This window comes from Cardiocondyla obscurior, linkage group LG15 (assembly GCF_019399895.1).
Source record: "Cardiocondyla obscurior isolate alpha-2009 linkage group LG15, Cobs3.1, whole genome shotgun sequence".
Classification (NCBI taxonomy): domain Eukaryota; kingdom Metazoa; phylum Arthropoda; class Insecta; order Hymenoptera; family Formicidae; genus Cardiocondyla; species Cardiocondyla obscurior.
In genome coordinates, this window is record NC_091878.1 from 5,241,417 (window position 1) to 5,262,738 (window position 21,322).

The following is a 21,322-nucleotide window of genomic DNA, read 5'->3' on the forward strand; positions in this document are numbered from 1 at the left end:
TGGAGCAACTGTGCGGCACATCGTAAATAACTTAAATACCAATCAAAACAACAAGGATTGGATAATAAAAAAAAAATATATATATACGTATATACAGACGGCGCGTGTCGGAGCATCTTATTGACACTTGTTTAGAATTTCTTTCGTTTGATTTGAGAGTTTTAAAGGAGCAGAATAAGAGGAAAACGAGAAAGCGATGGCTCGCGATAAAGAGTCTGCGAGAGCGACAGAGACAAACGGCGGGATCACGTGGCGTTAGAAAAAGACGGCGACAAGAAGCCGCGTAAAAGCGCGAGCGAGATAAAACGCCGCAATCGAAGAAAGAGACAGCGATGTCTCCACACACGAAAGAAGCAAAGCGATTTCATCAAACACACATACGTGTTACGCACACTTTTGTTTCATTAACTTCTTTATCTACCTCTCTTTCTCTTTCAACATTTCTCTCAAATCTATTAAACTAAATTCGTGCAAGCGAGCTACAAGACTCGCGTTTAGAGTTCGTAGAGCATGCAAACGATAATCGCGATCGACAATTTGCGTCACTTTGCTCCATACGGCCGTTCAGAAAATAAAGACGCGACTTCCATGTATACTTTCTTTCTCGCTCTCTCATTCTCTCTATACTGTTTCATTCGTGCACGCGCGCGCAAACGACTCACCTCCTTTTCTCCTTGTACTTCCTCTCCTTCTTGTAGCTGTCCATGACGAGACGACGTTACGAAGGGCGACGAGGCGACGGGCTTCTCCACTAGGTATCACTAAGTGCACGGGAACCGGGACACTCTCGGTCACTGCCAAGGAACGTATCCGGAAAGCGTGCGCGCGCGCGCGCTTACGCAGCGTGACAAGCTCTGATCTTGTACAAGCCGACTTGATGAAAAACTTCGCTCGCCTGCACTTTGCTCGCTCGTCGTGTCTATTCAATTGTCTTTGTCGCTCCGTCGGTATTCGTGATCGATGCACGCACGCGAGTCGCAAGACGCGTGTCACTGCTCGACGTTACGCCGCGTCGTGGAAGCGTCGTCGCGTCACGTCGCGTCGCGCCGTTTCAACGAGCATGCAGGCCCATGGCGTTCACCAATAACAACAACAACGGCGCGGACAACACGAACGATTATTAACGAACGATGCAGTTGTCGATTGTCGTACCGCGTCGCGCCCGACGATACGCACACCCGATCACACGTAACATACACGCGAGAGTTGCGAACAGAGTGACGAGGGCCACGCGGGGTGGAAGAACGTACGACGTAATACGGTCAGGACCCGCCACCTACCCACACTCTCTGTAACTAGCGAGCGACCCAGAATGTACGCGAGCATTCAAACGGAAAAAAATTAATGTATTAAATTTGTATACGTTTCGATCTGGTTTAGCAGTTTCGTGTTTCACTTTCCGTTTGATTTGATATACAGGTAGGGCTCGTTTTTGGAAAGTGTTGGGTTTAGTTCTGGCGAAAGATTTGAAAGTAAAAGTTTGTGAAACGAAAACTCAATCTTGATTAATCTAGACTTAATACCGTATTGTTATTTATCTTGCTTTTTCGTTATTCTTCTATTGTCCAATATTTTTAGAGTGTACTCACCTGAAAATTCGTAAAAAAGGATCGTTGTAAACACTGTTTACACATATACGTGTATTGATATTTTTAGAAAAGAAAAACAAAAACATATTGCTAGTGAAAGCTATAATATAAAAATAAAAGAAACTGGTTTTTCTTTTTTCTTTAAAACTTATTGACTTGTTGCAACTTGTATTTGCAATGAAATGTTAATAATAAAATATAAATTAATTCTACCAAATACACAAGTTTTACCAAGAGAATTATTTTCACTCGTGATTCCGCCTGTTCGTAAATAAATTTGATACTTTGATTAAAAATATTCTTTTTAAAAATTTATTTTCAACTATGCAGTGCAACAGGTAAAATTAATTTATTTAAGTATTAATTTGCTACAATAATTAAGATGGACAAAAGACAGGCAACTACCGCTAATCTGCCGCTTTCGGACTAGCAATTACAGCCTTTCTCTTGTCATCGCTGCTCCCGGGTGACGGTTGCTTCTCTTCTTCGTGTTCTCTGAGGTCCTCCTCTTCCAGATCGTCTGTCGACATACCCTTGCTTTCGTACAGCGCCGGGTATTGTGACATGCAACTCTGCATCGTCTCGAATGCTTTACGGCAATCCGAGCCTTTTGGATCTGCAGTCGAGTAATGGAAACAGGAAAAGGCCTCACGGAATTCTAAACCACATGGTCCAGTCGCCATACCACCGAGACATGGACAGTTCCAATTGATCTCGCCGTTCGGCAACAATAGTCCAGGACTGGGTTCTGGTTCAGGTAAATTGATTTTGCTAGGCACTGCATGATCCTCTTTAGATGCAAAAATAATGGTATCCTTTCCCTCTTTACGTATTAACGGCATGGTAAAGATTCTTGAGAAACCTCACCGTGTTGGTACGCTCTACTGTCTACAGTAAAGGATAATAAGTTTGGAGATGCTCGGTGAACCGTATATATGCAAGTCTTTCCTTCATACGCCGTACATACAGTCAGACTTGCTCGCAGTCGCACGTAGTTGTTAGACAAACAGCGCAGAATAAATCTTTTTCTCGCTGGGTCAAACTTTAGAATGTCTACAGGACTCTTAGCTCCCTCTTCTCCAAATAATGATTGGACAGCTTCCAAGATGTTCTTCTTGAGAGATACAGGAGATATCGTAGAATCGAGATCAGATGGAATTTCTCTAAAAATAAAACATTCGATTTACTATCGTAAACACATAATTAAATATTTTTTAAATGTATGAGTCTCGCAAAGTTTTACAGTTTTTAGACGTAGAAAATCATCGCGTTAGCTCGACGATAAAACTTAAGTCCAAGAAAGTCGCGCGTATAGGTTAGTTTCTGCAAATTAGTTGCGGTCGCGTATACATGACGAAATAGTGAATGTACTAACAGGGAAACGTCTAAGTAATACATCTTACGATGAAGCACCGGCTCGCCGCTCATATCGATCTCGCGTACTAAGCGGTAGACATCGTTGAAACTTGGACAGGTAGTACTTACACGCGATACACATGCACGGCGTCTTTTTTATGCGTCTCACCCGTCTCGTCGCACGTCGTTCACGTGTCTGCAGATTGCAGCGCTGAGACTGAGTGAAGTGAACTCGTCGAATCTGCGGTACAGTACTGCCATACACACGGAAGCCTACCTCTTCTAAACTTACGCACAGTTATTGTATTATTCTATTCTCTTTTTTTTTTTTTTCTTCCTTATTTTTCATGTCAGATATTATTTCGTTCCGACCGCGCAAAATGTAATGTCATTGCCACAATAGGTTTTTAATCACTTCCTAAAACTTCGCGTTTACAATAAACGTAAGTTAATCCGAGAATTTTTTAAAGCACGATAGTTAATTACGGGATTCTTTAGACATTGTCCATCCGTCGGTTTCGGAGCGCAAAACCTCGGTATTAGCCCGCTGTTCTACGATCGACTGCGCATGAACGGCGGCGAAGTAAGGATGGAGGGGACCCCATCGGACGTCCCCTAGGAACTCGGTTCGGCTCTCAGTCGCAGCTCGACTTTTAGTGCGCGAGGATCGGGCTGCGTTTTCATTAACCTGCGTGCGCCCCGTGCGCTCACACACATACATACCCTCTCACACACGTCCGATAGATACATTATATTGCACACACGCACGCAGGCCGTGTGTACGTCGCGGGGGTGTGGGACGCGTCCGTATCGTTGTCCCTACGCGAACGAAAGACAGACCGTGTCCGCGGGGGTAGAGGAGCCGTCGGCGCCGTGATTTTTCGTCCGCGAAAGGTGCAGGGGAGGGGAACCAGGGGAAAGGGCGAAGCCGGGAGGAGGCGGAACCCCATGCGTCGCGCGATATAGACGGCGGCGGCGCATATAACACACGGATGCGGCCGAGCGATCCAAACGCGCTACTACGCCCAGTCAGTCAGTCGGACGTCGGCACGGGCCCGACGACACCCCGACGATCCTCGAGCGTCTTCCCTTCGCGACGGGGTTCCCACGGGTGCACCTCGCGAGAAACCGACACGCGGCGATCGGGCTGTGCGACCGGAGCCCTCGGGCGACTCGTTACAGTGAAGTGAAGCACGCGTGAAAGGTGTCCAGAGAGGAGAAAGGACGAGGAAGACGCGCCGGTCAATTGGGTGGACGAAGACAGAGAGAGAGAGAGAAAGAGAGAGAGAGAGAGAGAGAGAAGAGGGAAGAAAAGAAGGAAGAAAGGAAAGAAAGAAAGGAAGAGGACCGTAGAACGGGTGGTCCTGACACTCCTGACAGCGAGCAGCGACGAGAGAAGACCGGCCGTCCTGAACGAGCAGGCATTAAACAACGCCGGGGAGTAACAGAGGCCCCGTACGTAATTGGCACCCTAGAACGAGCTTTTTGTTTGAAGTAAAAGGAAAAATAGAAAGCGATGCGATAATATAATACGCTCGTCGCGCGCGCGCTGCTTCTCACGGGAGAGCTTTTCCTTGGTGTTGGATATATCCTTTTGGTCCAACCCTTGGGTAAGGCTGCCCGCAGCGATGAGCCTTAGTTTTCTTCTATTCCGGCTCGCCCGAGAGTGTGCGAGTTCAGTCGAGGAGTATCGCCGTGCTCGTCACTGACCACCCTGGCGTATTCGTCTCCGTTCATCGTTATCGTCGCTATCGTCAGTTTCAACGGCACAGAGGAAACAGTTGGCGCGTATCTCGAGGTAGTCGCGGCCGCCGACCTCAGCCGGCTTCCTCCTCGCGGTCTCGCGGCGTGTTCTGCCGACGAGAGGAAAGGGGGCAGCGGCACCAAGACGCTATTCAAGACGACGAGCGGCAGCGGAGGATCATCGTCGTCAGCGAAAATAATCGCGAGAGTGCCGCGCGATGAAGGCCTAGCGTTCGACACCGGGGGTCGTCTACGTCGGGCGTGCGAGAAGCGACGACGGCGCGCCGGCGGAAACCCGGATAGGAGGAGGAGGAGGCACCCTACAACATGGCCGCCGCCTGCTACGAAAAGGAAGTGGTGGTAGGTGCCGCCATTCACCATGCACATGGACACCACCATCATCATCATCACCATCATCATCATCATCACCATCATCACGCTAACGGAGTTGTCCCGTCGTCCGTCGGTGGGGGACAAACGGTCCTGCCGGCAACATCTACTGGCCTCGACGACGCTGCCGTCGCAGCCGCCGCTTCCGCTTCCGCTTCCAGCAACTCGTCGACGTCGGTGAACGCTCCCAACGCCGTAAACCCCGTCAACGGGAGCACGGTGACGACGAGCCCCGCGGTCCCCGCGGCCGCTGCCGTAGCGATCAACAACTACAAGGTGCAGGAATATAAGGACTACTCGCAGCCGCTCCACGTGGACTGCAGCGTCGAGTACGAGCTCCCGAGCCAGGCAAAACCGCCGCCCGGCGGCGGCGAGCCCCTCCTAATGATCCATCCGTGTTATTATCGACGCGCGGAGCGCGAGAGGAGGAGCCCCTTCGTCAATAATTTGCCACCCCCGGCAGCGCCGACGACGATGCCCATGTCCACCTCTCGCAGGAACGGCCGCAGGAGCGCCGCGACGGCGTCCGCATCCGCATCTGTATCCGCATCTGCCGCTGTCGCTGCCGTGACGGTCACAGTTGCGCCGACTTCCTCGACGACTACGACGGTTGTACCTCTGTCGAATAACATCGTCGTAACTTCCAATGTCGTATCTACCTCCGTCGTGTCGCCGACGACTTCTATTACATCGTCCTCGGTTACTGCAGCGGTGGTAGCTGCCGCAGACTCCGGCACCAGTCTGATATCCACGAGCGGCCAGATATCCGCCGTTACCATGGCTGCCTCGTACCGTGCAGCGCTCAATGTTGCGGCCACGTTGTCTCAGCAGCAACAACAGCAACCGTCGAATCATCACCATCATCACCATCATCATCACAGAAGTCACCCTCATGCTCATCATCAGCAGCAGCAGCAGCAGCAGCATCAGTCTCATACTCAGCAACAAGCTCAACAACGACCCGTGACTCCAACGGCTTCCGGTAGCAGTGACCTTATTTCTGCTGACGAAAAGGCAGTCATATCAGGTATTTATCAGCATTACTTCCGCGCCATGCGCGCCCACAATCATCAGCATCGCCAACAGCCTCAACAACAAAAGCAACAGCAGCAGCAGCATCGTCCCACTCATCAGCTTCATCATCAACCTCACCAAAGCGACCGAAGTTCCTCCTCTTCGTCGGTTACGTCTCCGACGTCGGCGTCAATCTCCGGCATTTTACGACAGACTTATCAACAAGCATACAGCAATATTGCGGCCACGAGCTCTAACTCGGGCAGCCATCATCGCGCCGGCATATCGGCGGTCTCGGCGGTCGGCCATCATCCCTACAGGCGACCGTTGCCGTCGCGAACGGCTTCGCATATCGGTCAGCAGGCTTCCTCTTCCTCATCGTCCTCCTCCTCCTCCTCGTCATCCATCTTCGGTGCTTCCAATGGCGTTTCTGCCGCGGCCGGCGTCTCCAGCGTATATGCGAGCACGATACACAGGCATCACGCGACCTCCCTACACGCTCTCCAGACCGCCGCCGGCTTTTACGAGACGCCGAGTTATCATGCCCTCCTGCCTCAAAGTTAGATGACAGCCGGATGTTCGTTGGGCGTTCACGCGTGAACAACGGTAAGAATTGTACTCGAGTTATTACAACTTTAAACGAAAATGCATTTAATTACGAGCGCCCTGACTCGCGCTAATCTCCAAATTTGCTATCGATTCTTACTTTGTTCCTCGTCAAGCTCACGAGACTCGGGGAAGCTTGACGAAAGAAATAGCTCGGGTCGAGACACAATTTCAGACAGCTGTTCGCGTCAGTTAAGAAGAGAAATTATATCAAATTTTTTAAAATATTTTTCTCGCGGTTTTTTAATGCGCGCGTTTCCTCGTTAAGCGTAATTCATAATAGCATTGCGAACGGCAAATGCTTGTTGTTTAGCGATCGTGCGTGCAGTGCAGTTCGATTTAACGAAATCAAATGTAATTTCCAGCTGTCAATTGTTGTTTACGCTGAACATTCCTAACGTTTTATGTGTAGATTATGTACAGATTATTATTTTACGCGTAATTTACATTTAATGATGCGTAGTTTGTAAAGGCGATTTATTGTGGCTGTGTTCCGTTTTCCTGCCCTTTTTTTTTTTTTTTAACCCCCATCCCCTCGATGTTACGTTTGAGGATACCCATACTTCATAATCGCGCGATAAACTTAGTTGTCTTGCAGTACCGATTATTTTTAAGTACTGATTTTTATCGTACAGTGGCAGAAAGTCGACTGATATTAATCGTAGCGAACGAACGATACCGTTCGACTTTTATTTGCAAATATCTTTGTAATGTGCACTACAATTTCGTATGGATAAGTACGGAAAGAGAGAGATTCACGTAAACGTAATACATTATGCTCGGAAAACGTCTCTGACGTCTTTATGCGAACAACAATGTTAGAAAGAAAATCGGGTTTTTCTAATTGAAAATCAGCTGCGACGAGATAGCTCTCTCCGCGGTTAAATTTGAAGGAACGCTAAAGACTTGAGCATACAACGAGTCCTTTCGCACGTTGTTGATAATCTCGAGTAATTTCCTTTGGCCCCTCTTTTTCGATTCTACGGATCTCAACGCGGACTTTGATGTAGATAAACAGTTCCGTCGATATATATATATATATATACATAAAACATCGTTTAGCAGTCATTTTTACGGCTCTTTCTTTTGGCATTCGCCTGTCGAGAACACTGTGCGCTGAGCGACAATAAACATTCTGAAGACTCCGCGCCGTAGATATCTCTCAGTTGTTTCTAACTGCTCGTTTTTTTTTTCTCGCGAACGGGATGAGGCGAAGACGACTAATTCGCAGGCGGATTCGCGATAACTACAACGATCTAAATACGGACGTTTCCTTCGACGAGACATGCGATTGTATATCTGATTATGATCCAGGCGGTGTTGCTCGCCCCGATGTGGAGCCACCTTAATCCGAAAAGAGAAAGAGAGAGAGCCCGCACTTGCTCTCTCGCTCTGTTCCGCGCGACTTATCATCTCGATCGTTAAAAGTGCATGCGGGTGGGTCTATAGCGCGCATAGTCGGCATAGTCGGCGGGTACATCTGTCTCCCCGCGCGTACATACAAGGTGTCCCAAAGATATAAGAAAAAAAAAAAACGCCCCGCTAGACATCACGCTTTACATTTATCTGTCGCGCGTTGTATTTAACGACTCTTATCTAGAAAGAAAATGAACCTTTAATGTAGGTAGCATCCGTTCTCGGAGAAAAAAAAATTCGTATCACCTTGTTTACTTGCGCGGTATCGGTTTATGTTGATTTTAAAGGAAGCATTCGGTTACTTAAGCGACATTGATAAGCTATTAATCGTAGTAGATGCCAACTCTGATTTTTTTCCTTTTATCCTTTATCGTTTTACCCTCCGGGCTTTTTCCTTGAGAGAATTTTGTCGCGTTATTTATTTCGAAACGTTAATTTTGGACGCGGGCCGGTTTTAAGTTTCGAATGTAACATTCCGTGAAATCGGAATCCTCCGAACTTTTTTCCGAACCTCTACTTGAGATTAAATTAAATGTGCTTCGTAATGTGTATTTGCTAAAGCCCGACTTCACTAGAGTCATCCCTAAAACTTCAATCGCCTGAAAAGTAGAGAGAAAGAAAAGAAAAAAAAAAAGAGACGACTTGAGGATACGAGGGTGAGACTGTTTTTTCTTCACCGCGCTGCCTTTTTTCTTCCACTTTGTCCCTTCAAATACACGACAGTCGTGCAGTTCGAGGAAATTTTAAAGCCGCGCGGGACACCCTGTATAACCGCCGTCGCCGACACAACGATCGTATGTGCCGTGTTCGTTGTTGACGGTGAGCGGGTGGCCGGACGGACGGGTACCGAATAAACACACGTCGTGCGCGCACACACAAGCGTGCACGTATACGCATATATCCTCTCGCGCCCGCGACTCTTATGCGTACACATACACATATCAGCGTACGCGAAGCGAACGTACATATTACACACACGTGGCAGCTTGACGGATGACGGAATGGGACGGACGGATAGGAGGGAGGAGGGACAGTTGAAAATGGTCGTCGCTCGTACACACGTCAGGCGTGCGTTTCATCCACCTGCAACGAGCGCGACTTCAGGTAGAAAAAAGAAATTCCCGTTTGCTTAGGGCCGCATTAGCATCCACTATGTTCCGCCCGACGTTTTCGGGACTCTGCCGTCGGTCCCTCTCGAAAACTCGTGAGATGTTGTCTCCTCCTCCTCCTCCCCTCCCCCTCGAGGGGAGAAGCCCTCTTTTCTGCCCTTCCGCCCTCCTCGTTCGCTCGTCCATTATTCAGTATCCTTTGGAAGGATAGAGGACGTGGTCGGTATTCTTGAACCGAATCTGGTCGGCCAGCAAAAATCGGCCAGCATCAGCGGAATGTCAACAATGCGAATGTTAACAATGGCCAAAAACTCAGAACTCTTGAGCCCGCAACGGAAGTAACATTTTGGTGGAAATTTCAGTATCGATAACATTTCAACTCGGGCCGATAATACTAAATTTATCCCTCAAGTATTCACGAAAGCAGAAAGACATAGGCTTAAATGTGAGCGAAAAATAAACTTTCGAGGGTGGTTTATTCTTTTTGAACTGGCGTTAATTAACGTGACAAAGATCGGCGAAGAGAGCAAAGTTTTAATTACAAATCGGTGTTACTGCAGAATACGTTTCTCTCATATCTTGTACAGAAGCTTTCGTTTTTCTTCCAAATTTATTGATCGTTTTGACTATTCTTTTTTTATTTTATTTTTCGGGGCATTGATCTCGCGTCGAGCCTAGGAAAATAACAATTAAAAATAAAAACTGTGCGTTTAATCAATAAGAATCTCGTTGCTCTCTTCGAAAAGTGCCGTCGATTTTTCGTGGTTTTCTCACGCGGCGCTTTGCTCCCCCACGTTTTTCTCTCCATATGGCACCACCGATCGCGAATTCCCCGCCTTTGTGTTCGCCAAAATGCCCCGTCGATCCTCTTTTGGGATTCACCGCGGTGCACATTTTTCACGGACGAGGGCCGGCTCGGCACGAGGGAAATTACGGACGCGGTTAAATCCGACGGCCCTTTCTACGAAACGCGCGAGTGCTAATGACTTTTTGAAATATATGCCCGAAGCGATTAAATAACCGCGCTTTTCGCTCGAGGTGCCGCGGCGAACGACGTTTTCCCGAGAACTATTATAGATTATTACTTAAACGATACGAATGCACCGTCATATTACGTTACGCTTTAACTTAAAAAATTAAATGCGTTTGAATCTCGCTCGTATATTACATTTCTTTGACATTTCGTAAAATAAAATCACGCTACTCGGGCATCTTTCGCGAGGCGTTAATCACAATCTTTCATCTGTTAATAAGCCCGAATTTTATACAAATCTAGCTGTTATTCGTACACGACGGTATCTTATCAAGTATACTATCGCGTTTGCGAGATCGGTGTCTGTTATTTTCGGGAAAGATAACGAGATATTTCCTCAAAATAGTTAGAAAATTCGATTGGGCTTTCAAAGAGGAGGAGACTCGGAGGAAAAGCCTCGGTAACCGATCTTTGACCACGTCTCTTTACTCCGGGATGGGTTGGTCCCGGCACTCTCCTCGCTCTTGCCGCGGCTCGCTCGGTGCGGCTCAGTGCGGTCGTGCGGTCACGTTGATCGATCGTTACCGTGTAACGAACGAAATACGGTCCCCCTGTCTACGTCCGTTTCTCCTTGAGCGCACGCTTTGAAAAGGGCGGACCCAGGACAAAAAAGACGAAACCCGAGCCGGCTCGGACGTCGTTCGGGTTTCTAGAGATACGCCATACCGAGAACACGGGAGAGAAAGAAAGAGAGAAGACTCGCGGCAATACGAGAGACGGCGAGGGGAAAAAAGGGGACGGGCAGGGAGAGATATATAGAATGACTAGGATAACTATGACGCGGTACGCGGTCGCAGTTTCCATTTCCTGTATGCGGCCGCGACACAACGCGACGTCGAGTTGCGAAAAAAATAATAAAAAAAAAGGACGCGGCAAGGGTTGCGAAACTGCGGGGGAGGGGGAAGGGGGGGCAAGGAGCGGAGTGCCAGAATTTAGCAAATTCATCAACGTCGGCTCGTATTATGTTCGTTAATTTCGTACAACTGGTAAGGTTTTTACTCATAACGAGCTTGCCATTGCTCTCGCTTCGAGAAAATCGTGCTCACATGGCGCATACGTGTTAGGGTGCAACGTCGTGTGCATGTGCACGTGAGGATGCACGGTCGGTGGTTACGTCACTAGATGGGGAGGGGCAGACGGGCTCTGCAGGAAACAGGAGCTCAAGACCTGACCTCTACAGATTCAAAGGCTCATATTCGTACCGTGCGTTTAGCGACAGATGCGAGATACGGGGGTTCGATGTTAATTTCCAACTCGTAATTAAAACCCTGCGCGGGCCTTTTTTTCCGAGCTTAACGTCATCGAATGATCATTCTGGCATATCCATATATAAAAAAAAAAAAAATCTTATCGTTCTTATTTATCCGAGTACACCCAAAATAAGAGAGTGCAAATTATTTATCTATGCTCGTGAAACGGTAGCGCTTGGGCTCGTATAAATAAAAGATTTCAAAAAAGGTGTCGTGAAAAAATTTAAATCCTAAAAATACGGATCGTGTATTACGATTTCACGTGCTCCGCTGGCTGAATGATTGATGCTTATCTTAACTGTCTCAATGATAACGTTTACAGGCGAATGCCTTAAAAATGTGAGCCACAGATAGGACTTACAAAAGATGCAGCTTTACGAAACGTAAAGTACACCTCTGATTCGCGCATTTATTTGACACATTTTATCACGTCTCTCTAGCGTATGTATTTTCGTTCATACAAACGTTCTTCTGAATTGGTTACGAAAGCGAAATAGCGCGCCTCCTTGTATACTTGAACGTCTAGACCACGTCAACTAAATTCTATTACTTCTCTGGTAAGCTAGTCTCGTAGATCAGTGAATTTCTTTGTTCGACGCATAAGAAAAGAAACGCAACGCGGGTTGTTTGATGCTTGCTGTTAAGATAATTGTCGGTCGTGTGTTAAGTCTTTTAGCGAGCAGTCGCTGCAGAACGTAGATGGATTTTAGAACATGGAAATTTTCACCTAGGAGATCTGTTAAGCGAAGAATAAATAACAATAACTTTGTTAGAATCTATTTTGTTGCTTTAAAAGTAATTTGGAACAAAAAAGTTAAGGACGCCAAATTCAATGCTTCATTCCTGCCTTCACGAGTCAAAAGATGAATCACCTGGTTTAATGAAAGGACAGCGGTCATCAGACCGCCCGCTGTCAACCCCTATGTACGTCAGTCACGAAACTCTCTAAAGACGAAATTGTGCTTGTGGCATGCCTCGTGGAATCCATTCTTGCAGTGATTTCTAGAAATTGATTGTTTTCCAGATTGCTTTAAATGAAGGTACCTCAACGAGAATAGCTTGCTGTGCTTTGCAATTTGATTTTAATGCCGGCCTTTACAACAAGATTTTTAAGTATTAATCATTTTCATTAATTTTGGTTGACAATTTTTTAAATTACGATTTCATTATTTCCATCGAGTTTAAATTGCAAAGGTTACTTCTTCGTTGACGTTTGACGTGGATTTTCCGGCGTCGATACGCTCGGCCGGTTTTTCGAATAATTAATTGACGGACATGAGTAACGAGCTTTTAATTGCCGCTTTAAACGGAATGGGGATCTCGATCTCGGGCAAATGTCCTTTTTCTTTTTTTTGCGTCATCGTCGTTTCTCGTCGTTAATTGCGTCGCGACAATTTTGTCTTTCCTTCCAAAGGCGTTCGTCTACGAAAGAAAGATTGTAATCTTGCAGCTTCTTCTCGAGTGTCAATTATCGATCTTATCGCTAAACGACAGAGAGATTGATCGGTTTTTCGCGAAGAATTGACAAGAGCATCCACTTGAATTTTCACGTAACTAAATCCGCGGAGAAACTGACATTTTCGTAATTCTCGATATTCCCGAATTTCCTAGCTACAACAAATGATTCTCATCATCCTCGGCTCGCCATGTTACACATCAGGACTCGGTCTTGCCGAGGGTTAAGCCTTGGATTATATCTTTCCCGTGGGAGAAGAGGGATAATTTCAGAACTCGGATAATTAACCCTAGCGCGCTGCCAACAAGGGACTGCGAAATGCTCGACTATTTGTATCTCTCCTGATGAAGTGCTTTATAACTTTATAATTTACATATAAATTTATACTTTAAGTTCGTACTTCTCTTACATTGACATCCGAAATATTATCTGGGAAAAGAAAAGAAAGAAATCTCTGAAGCTGAGGCAACGAACGTTGTGAAAAGCAGTTATATTCTAGCGTATGGATAATTTAAAAATGTATGAAAAATGAATAGGGCTTTTGTCGTTTACGAGACTTTTTTCACGGGTGAGAGACAGTCGCGAAAAGAGTTTATCTTCGGTTTCCTGTACCTTCAGCCTGGTCTTCTAATATCTGCGGTCAGACATCGACATCTGACGCTTCCTTCCAGACCCCACGTACGCAGACTTAAGAAAATCTGTGGCTTCGCGGAACTACGGGGCACAAAGATTTGCGGCTTTCGAGGTACGCGTAACCAAGGATCCGTGGGATCAAAGATTGAGGGTATCTCGCCTCCTTCTGAAGATAAGAGCCTCGTAATTTTGTTTCCATCTCCGCGTCTTGTCTCGAGAGTAGAATAAATTTATTTATACGTGTACGCGAAAGGACTCTCCAGCGATAGTCAGAAATTCGTCGACTCCTCGAATCGGCGCCTTTACCTTAGCGCGCATCGAAGCTGCACGGAAGAAAAAAATTTGCCTCGGCGGCGGCGCGGAATTTCCGGGGGAACGAGCTCGGTTTTATCTATCGCACGAATTATTGACGGGATGTGAGGGAAGCAGCCGGCGGGATATATACAGGGTGTCCGGCAGACTGTACTCGTTCGTGCGGCTCGCGCTCGCAGATGACGGAAGGAGCTATTTTGTAATTACACATAATACACGTAACGTAATGCTTAGAACTAACGAAGCGCGATGTGCTATCGTGGCTAATACTTCCGAAACGAACGGCGATATCTTAATCATGTAACGTTAATCGGCATTTATTAGCCGCTTTTAAACATCGACTTTAATCGACGTCTTCGTTAAATTAGCATTGATTTTCTTTTCTCATTAGATAACGAATCTGTTATTAATCAATCAAGGTTACGAAATAGAAAATAGTCGGGAAACGCAAACGTGGAACCGCGACATTGCAATTCACAATTTTTACTTCTCTTTTTAAAATTATTGTAAGAATCTCCCTTTATTTTTTTTTTTTTTCAAGAATAATTTGATCTTTTACGCGGAAAACTTACTCGTGATTACCGTCTAAATGTATTCGCCGAGCAATTTCCGAAACCGGTCGTTACGAGCGCACTATTTTTCGATATCGGCGATATTTGAGGAAGTCGTGAAGCGATTTTTTTACGTGGCCACAACCAGCCGATAGCCGTCGAAATTATTAAAGCCCTTGTCCCTTTAGGATGCAGTCTAAGTTACATACAGGGTGTACAAGACAGTCGTTATCTTTTCCAAAAAATATTTTTCGCCCATCCGATGACAAAGATTACATAACGAGATTATCCAGTCTTTCCAATTTTTCAGTTTTATCTGAATTACACGCATTTTATCGACCTCGTATCGTAGTGTGACACTAAAATGTGACTTTCAATAATCATCAAGAGTTTAAAGTTGAAAGATTATATATTCAATTCATTTTTATTTCACTAACAATTTGCATTATCGTATTTTAGATTGGTTAGCGTAATAAATCTGAGATTACTTGAACATGCGCATAATTCTTGAAGCCCCCCTTCGAGACTATTACCCGTCACGGCTCGGGGCCGGGGCACAACTGCCGAGTGCCGCTAGGGTTAAATTTCAACGCAGGCCGATAGATATTTATACTCCGATGCGGGATGTAGCAGAAGATGGGGGAATTATCGTGTCTCGTTGAAACCCTCGGCAGTCGCTCGTCGTTATGTAACGTTGGTCACGACATTAGGTAATTAAGAAGCGTCACGAGCGAGCGAGTGCGCGGAAACGTTATCGTAGTCATTGTTGTGGCCTCTGGAAAGGCTTCCGAACAACGTTCGCCGGACTTCGCGGATTGGGGATGGAAAAAAAAAAAAAAAGCCGAGCACGCACGCATTGTCTCCGTCACGACACGGCAGAAAATCCGGTTTCGAAAGCCCCAATCGGCACCAATCAGTAGCCGGAAATTACAGTCCGATAGCAGATGCCCGCTAACGATCTCGAGGCAAGCCCGAGGTGCTTAGAAGCTTTTATTAGGTTTGAGATTAGGTATGCCGTTTCTCAAGTTTCTAAAGACCGAATCCGTAAACCTCTAATTCCCAGCTGTATGACGTGGGCTCACGAGACAGTCGCCGTTCAACGATAAATCCACGTCAAGAGGACACGGATCTTAGTCATTACCTGACACTTCATTTAAAAAGTCAGCGGCAGACGCGGACCGAGACGCTCACGGAGGGCCTGAGGGTGGGCGGGTGGAGAAGAATCAGGAGGAAGAAGAAGGGAAAGAAGATGAATTAGGCACGTTAGGTACTGCGAATTGTGCGGTTTCGAAACTCACTAATGTGAGCCGTGCTCGTGGCTGGCCTCCTCTATATTTCGCGATACACCGCTGTACTTTACGACAGCAAGGCGGCTCTTTCTCTCTTCCGTTTCTCCGCTATTTTTTTTTTTCTTTCGCGAGCGGTAGCTGCGATGCGTGCACATAAAATCCGATCGCTCCGTTGCAGCCCCGAGAGAAAGAAAGAGAAACTTGACGAATGCGAGACGAGAGCAGGCACCATTGTTGTCGAGAGGGACGAGGGGCGTCTTGCCGTTGAATGTCAGCTGAGTGAAGATAAGAAGGAAAGAGGAGACCGAACTAGAGATTTAATCGCAAGTTTTTCACGCTTCCCAAGTTAGGTATCGATAAACGTTCCTAAATTATTTTTCTACACAAATCACTGTTTTAAATGAAGGACCAGAAAAGAATTGAGGCAACCTGACAAAAAGAATAAGAAAAAAAAAAAAAAAAACGACTTTAAAATAGCTTTCACACCTTCGATTTTAAAAACATTAATTAAATTCATCGTTTGCAGTCTTGCGTAAATTTTTCTTAATACAACCAACCGAAGTAAACGCTTGTTATATATTTGTTCCTTCAATAATTTTTTTATTTTTAGAAAAGGGTTGTCCTGTAACATTTAACATTTTCCATTCTTTATGATTTACAACCAAAACGTATCTACAACTTTAAAGTTTAGTATAAGGTCAATTCAAAGAAACCATCGTAAATCTTTAAAAAGTAAAATAAAAAGAAAAAAAAAGAAAAAGAAGAGAAAAGGAATTTATGCGTTTCGAAATGAATTTTGCGGCAACCGAAATAGAAGTAACATTAGGGTAATTTATTGCGAGGATATTAAGGCTAAATAAAAAGAAAAAAAAACGCGTAAGGCAGAAAAATGTCGATATTGTCAGGCAGTAAGAGAATTGAGAGAGATAGAAAAGTTGGGAAGCTGTCCGCCGAATTCTATAGCCTCCGAGGCAAAATACCTCTTTTGTGCTCGAGACGTATACACGGACCTCGATGTGCCAAAAAAGCTGTACCGTCTTATTGTCGAACGAGTAACGTCTACTCTCCTCTTCTAGAGCCCTGTGAAGCGAAAGAAATGGCCTTTTTACGTATTCGCGAATGTCCGCTCTATGTCTGTTTCTCTCTCTTTTTCGTTTCCTCTTCCTGCCCAGCATGCTCTCGCACATACGCATTTGTATGTGAAGCATTTTGCTCATACATTATCATTCAAATGCACACACGTACACGGACGTTCTCGACATATTAATACATAGAGCTTACGCATATATGGGTTGCATAAAGGGTGTCCTATTTTAAGGACGACGCTGCGAATATCGTCAAAATTACGTTGTTTAAATTGAAAGGTACTTCAGATAACAATTGAGGGATCTTGGAAGAGGGAATGCCGTCTACATAATGGTACCCTTTATGGCGGAGAGCGTATCTCGGACACCCGAACCACCACTGTGTCATTTTCTCTTTCTCTTTTTCTTTTTTTTTTGTGTTTTTTTTTTCCTTTTTTCAAATAGAGTAACTTATCGTACGTGACAAAATGAGACACCCTGTATGCACGCACACACCTCCCCGTACGCGGCGGCACGCACGGGCTCTTTGTCCGAACGGGGTCCCGAGATCGTTACACGCCGCGCGCGATACCGCCGTAGTTCTCTTTTATCGCCGGTATTACTTCTCTCTCGCATTTAGATATTGTATACTGGTACGGCCCGTATATCCGTTCCTTCGCTTCCACAGGCCCTGGTCGCGCATTTATTATTATTACCCCGAACGGCCGGCCCGCCGTGCGGAAAGCGAGAAAGAGAGAAGGGAAGGAAGAAAGATACCTCTATATCGCAGAACGTTAAACGATCCCCTTCGCACCGCGTATCCACCATCCGGCAGGAATGGAAATCCTTCGTGAGAGCTCTATTTCGCATGGACGGAATCGGAAGCCCACTTCCCATTGCCCGCCGCGTATGCGCGAGAGATGTGTGGAGCGCACGATTTTACATACGAGATTCCTCGACGAAAAAAAATGTTTTTTCAAACTGAGCAGTCTTGTTTAAAAAAGAATCTCCGAAATCCTGAAAACTCCGCAATATTTGTGTGGAAATCGAATCGCGATCGTGAAATAAAGATGTTGCAGAGAGCGAGTTGCAGCCTACCTGGTGCGCGGGACAAAGAAATTCTATCTAGAAATCAGAGTCTTCTCCCTAAGCAACGGTGCTATGTAATCGAGACACCCCGTAGAGACAGACTATGCGAAAGATCCGGCGACTATACTTGGGCGTAAGCCGACATCAGTGGAGCCGTACCGGCTCTCGAGTACCCAAGTAGGAAAAACTAACGCGTTTCCCTCCGCCCTGATGCTCTCAGCTCGTGAAAATCATTCGCAGCGTTTCGCCCGCTTCGCTACGCGCGTCAGATAAAAACCCGAGAAATCTCCCTTGGAGATGGTTGCGTCTTTTCAACGCAGTTCGAACACTGGAAAATAACGAATAATTGCGACTACGATAAGTTTTGCTATTTTTTTTTTTTTTTTTTTTTTTTAATATCTCGCAGAACAATTAGTTTCTTAAATAAAAATTCCTTGCAGAAGAGCTCGTTTCGAATGGCATTTAACGTACAGGATAATCTCAAATCTTTTATTTAAACTTCGGTGCAACAGTAAACTTTTTAGTAAAAAAAAAAAATAAAGAAAAAAGTTTTAAATTTCTCGCAATGCTGATTTTCAATTGGCAAAATCTTGCGGAAGTTTGTGTCATAGAGCGTCTGATCGATCGTTGCTATTCTACTGCGATCGCTCGATAGCAGTTCTTCAAAAAGTGGAGAAAGATGTGAGTACCGGAGGAACAAAAGAGGAAGGGGGAATAAGCCGAAGTTACACCCTGAAATGCGTCTGCCTATTCCCCGGTGGAAACGCGAATTCTCTCTCGTTTCGTATCAGTCGCGAAAATTTTTTTTCAAGCCGTCGTGCTTCCCACTGAACGATCGTTATTGCCTCTGCCTCTCCATTTCTTTCACTTCACAACTTCATCCTTTCGCTTCCCTTCATCCGTCAGCAGCCTGCACGCTGTGAACATGGCCGAGCGATAGTTGCGCGCATACAAATTCAACACATACACGCGTACAGACACACACATACGTACACGCGTACATACGTTTTATAGTTCACTACTGTTAACTCGGCCTTAAAAAGAAGTGACGTAAACTGCCTCAAATTATTAACATATATGTATATGTATAGTGTGTACATACGGAGTGGCCCGGAAGAGGAGGGCGAGGTCAGGTCAAAGCGGGGTGGCATTTCTTTTTTTTTTCTTTTCTTTTCTTTTCTGAGTGCGACTTTACAATGCACCGCGATCGGAATCTCGCGCGGCGAAAGATCACCAAAGCCGCCGGATGCTGAGGAGATCGTGAAGACGTGGACAATCGCGGGAGAGAAGAGGGTCCGCTCCGCGCTGTTAGACCGCCGCCTGTGCCCGGGCCACCTCGTACATGTATGAGCTAGCGCCCTTACTACTGACTGAACGAGAAAGCCTATATCGTGTAACGTACGTTAAAATACTTGTAGTATGCTATCGTCTAAGAGCGAGAATGTGAGAGCACGTTGGTGAAGGCGAGAATGGTCGATTGTTCGGCGAGATTGGGACACCGTCGAATTGAGGTAAAGTCAAGATTCGTTAATGTCTAACTCCAGATGCTTCTAACTGATCGAGAGGACTTTCATCACTTTTTTATGAAAATAAAAAAAAATACTATCAACTGTTATTCATGTTCCATCTGTGGAGCCAGTTTTTTTTTTTTTTTTTTTTTTTTTTATCTGAAACGTTTAAGCTCTCGACGAGCCTAAGTTAAGTTACCTCGACGTGGTCTAGTTTTCATTAAGCATTTCCGTGAACATAAGTCGTTTCTTTCCTTACTGGATTCACGTATGGAATGTGACGCGACAGATCGCTCCCGCTCGACCGATTAGATTGCCTTTTTCGCGGCGCGTCTCGGTTTCGCCGAACAGAAGTGCGTATCTGATGACGGCGAAATAGCGCCGTATATGCCTAACGAGAGAAGATATTAGAAACGAGCGGAGCGAGGGTACGAAGAGAGGAACTGATCTCGCGAATGCGCCCGCGCGCATAGATCGAACGGGGACAAGAGTATCGATTCAACCGACCGCTGCGCCGGTGGACGCGATTACTTCTCCCTTATCGTTCACCGGAATCCGAAGAGAACTAGAAGACACGCTCGGTCTGTTGGGCCAGATAAGCTTGTTCGCGTGAGGGAGAGAAAGAGAAGCGCGTGGAAGAGACTCCTTCCTTTTCTCTTGCTCCGTATGTGGTTCCCTATGAACGCAAAGCACAGGGGCAGGGTGAAGAACACAGAGAGCCACTGTTGCGGGTTCCGGGATTCCCGCGTGGCTTTAAAGTCCGGATCGCGCGATTTGCTTTTTCGGGTCCGGACCGGCGGAAAAAGCCGTCCCCACGTCCGTGTACGTGTACGTACGTGCGTGTCACGCGCGATTATGCCGGCAGACATACGACTTTATATCTTTTTACAGCGAGGCGCTGCCACAAAGTTTCATCGTTCGCGACGCGCGGAATTTATGCGCTCTGGGACACCACTCTTTCATTTCGGGGGACTAAAATGTTTTTCCATGCGAATTTTATTTCAGTCTTTGTGTATTTTATAGATTTACCCTATCGCGTTTGTTTTACCCTTTCGTCGCTGTGCCCCACGCGTATTATATACATCCGAAAAGTTTCGTAAAGATAAACCAAGCGGGTGAACAAAGGCAAACGCAAATTCTTTTATTTAATTTGTGAAACTTTGTTTTAAAGAAAATTTTCGATGTAATTTATTTATCGAGATGTCGCAGGCTCTACAATTTGTGATAAGTCTTCCATAAAAGAAAAAAAACGTCGGTGAGAGGACTCTAAATTTTATACAAAACTTGAAAATCTGTGACTGAAGAAATACCGCGAGTCTCTGATGCAATTTAGATAAATAGACATTTACGCTTGCAATGTTTTACCCGCAGAAAGAGTAACGTGTCGTTGCGACCAGACTGTGCTGAAAATTTTATTTCAAACCGGTTGCACCGCCCTTTTATTAGGACGAATATATCTGCCAGCCGCGTCGTGCGTGACATGGAAAAATTCGATCGACCGTGACGTAGGGTTGAGAGAAAAAAAAAAATGCGCCAGTTGTCGGTGAAAAAGCGCCGCGTAATCCGAGCTCAAACGAGGAGGAATGCGGCGGAAATTGTTGATCCAAACGCAGGAGAGCTCGAGAAAACTAAAATCTCAATTCTCCCAACGGCCGTCTATTTCCATTGCATAAATGTACCGATATTTTTAAAATTTTTTCCATTATACGCGCCGACCTTTGTAGAATGAGAGACGGCGCGTGAATAACCCGTTGCCTGCTGAGATTTTAATTCTCGGTTTCTTCTGCTCAAGTCCGCACGAAGAGACGACGACGACGGCCACGAAATTCTGGCAGGATCGCGCGCAGAATTCGTCCTGGTTTCACCCTATGACGAAAAATGATAATCGAAGGGTCGCACCCCCAGTTTACAATA

At 45.9% G+C, this 21,322-nt stretch overlaps 3 protein-coding genes across 7 annotated transcripts in view; 1 reads left to right on the forward strand and 2 right to left on the reverse strand.

The window, feature by feature from the left end:
* Nucleotides 1-995, reverse strand: part of Sima (HIF-1 transcription factor component sima) — a 32,315-nt gene extending 31,320 nt beyond the window's left edge. Inside the window, exon 1 of the mRNA XM_070666477.1 lies at nt 663-995. Within this exon, the coding sequence (XP_070522578.1) occupies nt 663-706 (44 nt within the window). The 5' untranslated portion in view covers nt 707-995. The remainder of the gene's footprint in view (nt 1-662) is intronic.
* Nucleotides 996-1,292: 297 nt separating this feature from the next.
* Nucleotides 1,293-21,322, reverse strand: part of LOC139108336 (mitochondrial intermembrane space import and assembly protein 40-A) — a 30,531-nt gene continuing 10,501 nt past the window's right edge. Inside the window, exons 1-3 of one of the 5 annotated variants that reach the window (XM_070666513.1) lie at nt 3,075-3,260; nt 2,557-2,752; nt 1,888-2,477 (exon numbers count right to left, since the gene is read on the reverse strand). In XM_070666513.1, coding sequence (XP_070522614.1) covers nt 1,997-2,431 — 435 coding nt within the window. In that variant the 5' untranslated portion in view covers nt 2,432-2,477; nt 2,557-2,752; nt 3,075-3,260 and the 3' untranslated portion in view covers nt 1,888-1,996. Of the gene's footprint in view, nt 1,590-1,887; nt 2,753-2,832; nt 3,261-21,322 lie in introns of those variants that run through there. The other 4 variants (XM_070666515.1, XM_070666512.1, XM_070666514.1 and 1 more) reach the window with 4 other exon arrangements.
* Nucleotides 3,642-7,632, forward strand: LOC139108327 (centrosomal and chromosomal factor). Its single transcript, XM_070666496.1, has one exon. The coding sequence runs from the start codon at nt 5,016-5,018 to the stop codon at nt 6,654-6,656; it is 1,641 nt and encodes a 546-aa protein (XP_070522597.1). The 5' UTR covers nt 3,642-5,015; the 3' UTR covers nt 6,657-7,632.